This window comes from Tauraco erythrolophus, chromosome 8, assembly GCF_009769465.1.
Source record: "Tauraco erythrolophus isolate bTauEry1 chromosome 8, bTauEry1.pri, whole genome shotgun sequence".
Taxonomy (NCBI): Eukaryota; Metazoa; Chordata; class Aves; order Musophagiformes; family Musophagidae; genus Tauraco; species Tauraco erythrolophus.
Genome location: NC_141472.1, coordinates 23,245,134 through 23,248,362, shown reverse-complemented (window position 1 = coordinate 23,248,362; position 3,229 = coordinate 23,245,134). Strand labels below are relative to the sequence as shown.

Below are 3,229 nucleotides of genomic sequence, written 5' to 3'. Positions count from 1 at the left end.
TTGTCTAGGAAAAAACACTAGAAAGCAAGAAAATGCTAGAAAACAGAAAATTATTTTCATATATCTTTAAAATTACCAAAACAGCCAACATGCTATGCATGCTTAATATTTTTTATATATTATCATCTATAAGAAATTATCAATCATAAAAGCATTGCTTCAGTTATACTGCTGTATTCTAGTACACTACCTTGCACTGTGGTACCTCATGAGAAAAAATAAAAGGGCATCCAAGAAATGTATAGAGACACTTATTAGTGGCCAGTCATGTTTATGCTCATTTTTCTTGTCCTAGACCTTTATGATCTAGCAATGGAAAATTTTTCTTCATCTTTTTCAGAAATAACAGAAAATTCCAAGAAATGGAAGCCACTGCTAGCAAAAGAAGAAAAGCTAAGTATCATCAGGGTTAATAGCTCCTATTTGAGATCCATGAATGATTACAGAGTTGCTTTTCTATATCGAACTTTCAAGTTTCATTAATAATATGCTGCCTCTCTGGGACATAGGTGCGCTCATGGTACGAAGGCTATTTATTCGTCACACGGAATAGAAGAGCTAGAGGAACAATGGCTTCAAAGGTTTCATGCTTATATGTTTTGACAGTAGTTTGTTGGGCAAGCGCTCTTTGGTACTTAAGTATAACTCGTCCAACTTCTTCCTACACTGGCCACAGACAGATCAGTAGCGTTTCCATAGCCAGAAAAAATGTTTCCTTTGGCAACATAAGAACTCGACCTATAAATCCACATTCCTTTGAGTTTATTATCAATGAACCCAATAAATGTGAGAAGAACGTCCCTTTCTTGGTCATTCTTATCAGCACAACTCACAAAGAGTTTGATGCAAGGCAAGCCATCCGGGAAACATGGGGAGACGAAAACAACTTTAAAGGAATTAAAATCGCCACGCTATTTCTTCTTGGAAAAAACGCAGATCCTGTGTTAAATCAAATGGTAGAGCAAGAAAGCCAAATTTTTCATGACATCATTGTGGAGGATTTTATTGACTCTTACCATAACCTCACTCTGAAAACATTGATGGGGATGAGGTGGGTAGCAACGTTTTGTTCAAAAGCAAAATATGTTATGAAGACAGACAGCGATATTTTTGTAAATATGGATAATCTTATTTATAAGCTGCTCAAACCTAACACGAAGCCAAGGAGAAGGTACTTCACAGGTTATGTTATAAATGGAGGACCAATACGAGACGTTCGCAGTAAGTGGTACATGCCGAGAGATTTGTATCCTGACAGCAATTATCCACCCTTCTGTTCAGGCACCGGCTACATATTTTCAGCTGACGTAGCAGAACTGATTTACAAAACCTCCCTTCACACGAGACTTCTTCATCTTGAAGATGTGTATGTTGGACTCTGTCTTCGGAAGCTGGGCATTCACCCCTTCCAAAACAGTGGCTTCAATCACTGGAAAATGGCTTACAGCTTGTGCAGGTACCGCAGGGTGATCACTGTGCACCAGATAACACCAGAAGAAATGCACAGAATTTGGAATGACATGTCCAGCAAGAAACATCTTAGATGTTAAGATTTTTACAGATGTAAATACCTTTTTTTAAATTTTGGTTTAGCCTGGTTATTTTTTGACAAAGTGATCTGCTGATTTACAGGTCGAACTGTGGGATATTAACTGTGAGAGGATTTTTAATGACTTATTTTTCATTCTCATTTTGACTACTGGTTTACAGACTTCAGACTCTTTTCATAAGGACATTACACCAACTGAAAGGATCTAGAGTCAAATCTCAGATTTTGTATATTATTCTCTACCACGCATATCAGCTCCTGCATCTATATGTAAAAGGACAATAATAAACTGTCATGAGCTGCTTAACAGTTCATGCCCCAGCCTCTGAGATAAGACTCAGGCCCTAAGAACTCAAGAATTACAAATATACTTCTATTCCTTTTTTGACACCCTATGACCATCTCTGTTTAAAGCTTTGTCAATAAATTCAGCAGTATACATTTGCACTGACATCTATCTTGACATGTATATTTTATATACAATGTGCACAATTCCCAAACAGCTTACTGATGGTACAATAGCAGAATTTAGACAGGTAAGAACATCAAAGACTCTCAGGCCTTAGAAATAAACCCATGCACTGAAGTATATTTTTATCCACTAAATGGTATGCCTTTAAATTATTTCAGAAGATACTCCATTTCTTTCTACTGCCTAAATTAGCCCCTAAAAAATCTAATAAAATTTTAAAATTAAGTAGAATCCATAGGTAAAATAAGACAGGTGAGATGTATGAAAAAATACCTTAAAATTCATTATAAAAATATTAATATCTTTTAAGTTTAATTTCAAAGCAAGTGCAACGTTTCTTGTATCAGTGGATCTCTCTATTGAGCGTCTTGCATAGCAATATATAATTATATTGAACGATAAAAGTGTCAGTAAGCAGCATATTTCTCCAACATCAGTCAGTACACTATGTTAAAAAAGTAACACAAAACCAGCTTTTTAAGGGTGAGCTCTACTTTTTGCTACAGTACCTACATGAATGAGCTTCTACCAGATTTTTAATGGTGTAGAAGAGCAGAGTTTTGTCCAATAAAAGAACGCAATCAATTTTCTGTTGATTGGGCAACAGATTACCTAAAAGTTATGTACAACTTCCACAGCAAAATAGAGGGCTTCTAAGAACCACCTATCAAAGAAAAACAAATTCTAGCCTTTGTTACAAATCTGTTACTCATCACAGAGCCAACACTCACTGAGGTCCTGCTCAAGAGATCCCCAGAGCATGCGACAGAAATCAAAGACACAAGATTTTATTGAAGTTTCATAATGTGCTTATGTGTTTTGAATTTAAATGTTAATGAAATATCATGGAAATCACATCCTGGAAAATTCTTCAGTAAATTCAACCCATCTCTATTCAGCACCACCTTCTCACAAATAGCTAAAAATATGACACTGCTCAGCAAATAACTTGGAATCAAGAATTCACAGACAAGTTACACAGGTACAAAATTCACCAAATACATTATTAGCTGGAGATTACTCACACCATCCACAGCACACGCAAAAGTCTCATTCATTTCAGCTGGCGTTACGTGTAACATATGAAAAACTGTTAAGTCTGCACATTATTCAGGATGTCTATAAAGTTGTCAGAAATTAACCAAGTAAGAATTTAAAGGAAAATTTTGACCTGATTTTGCCATAGGTGTACATAGCACTTTACAACA

General features: G+C 35.8%; 1 protein-coding gene across 1 annotated transcript; it reads left to right on the top strand.

The window, feature by feature from the left end:
* Window positions 1–569: 569 nt before the first annotated feature.
* B3GALT1 (beta-1,3-galactosyltransferase 1) lies at window positions 570–1,550 on the top strand. The gene has a single exon (XM_009987615.2). The coding sequence runs from the start codon at window positions 570–572 to the stop codon at window positions 1,548–1,550; it is 981 nt and encodes a 326-aa protein (XP_009985917.1).
* Window positions 1,551–3,229: the final 1,679 nt, after the last annotated feature.

What these genes read in the sequence shown, in the direction of transcription:
- B3GALT1 (XM_009987615.2), top strand. Translation starts at nt 570, where the DNA reads ATGGCTTCAAAGGTTTCATGCTTATATGTTTTGACAGTAGTTTGTTGG.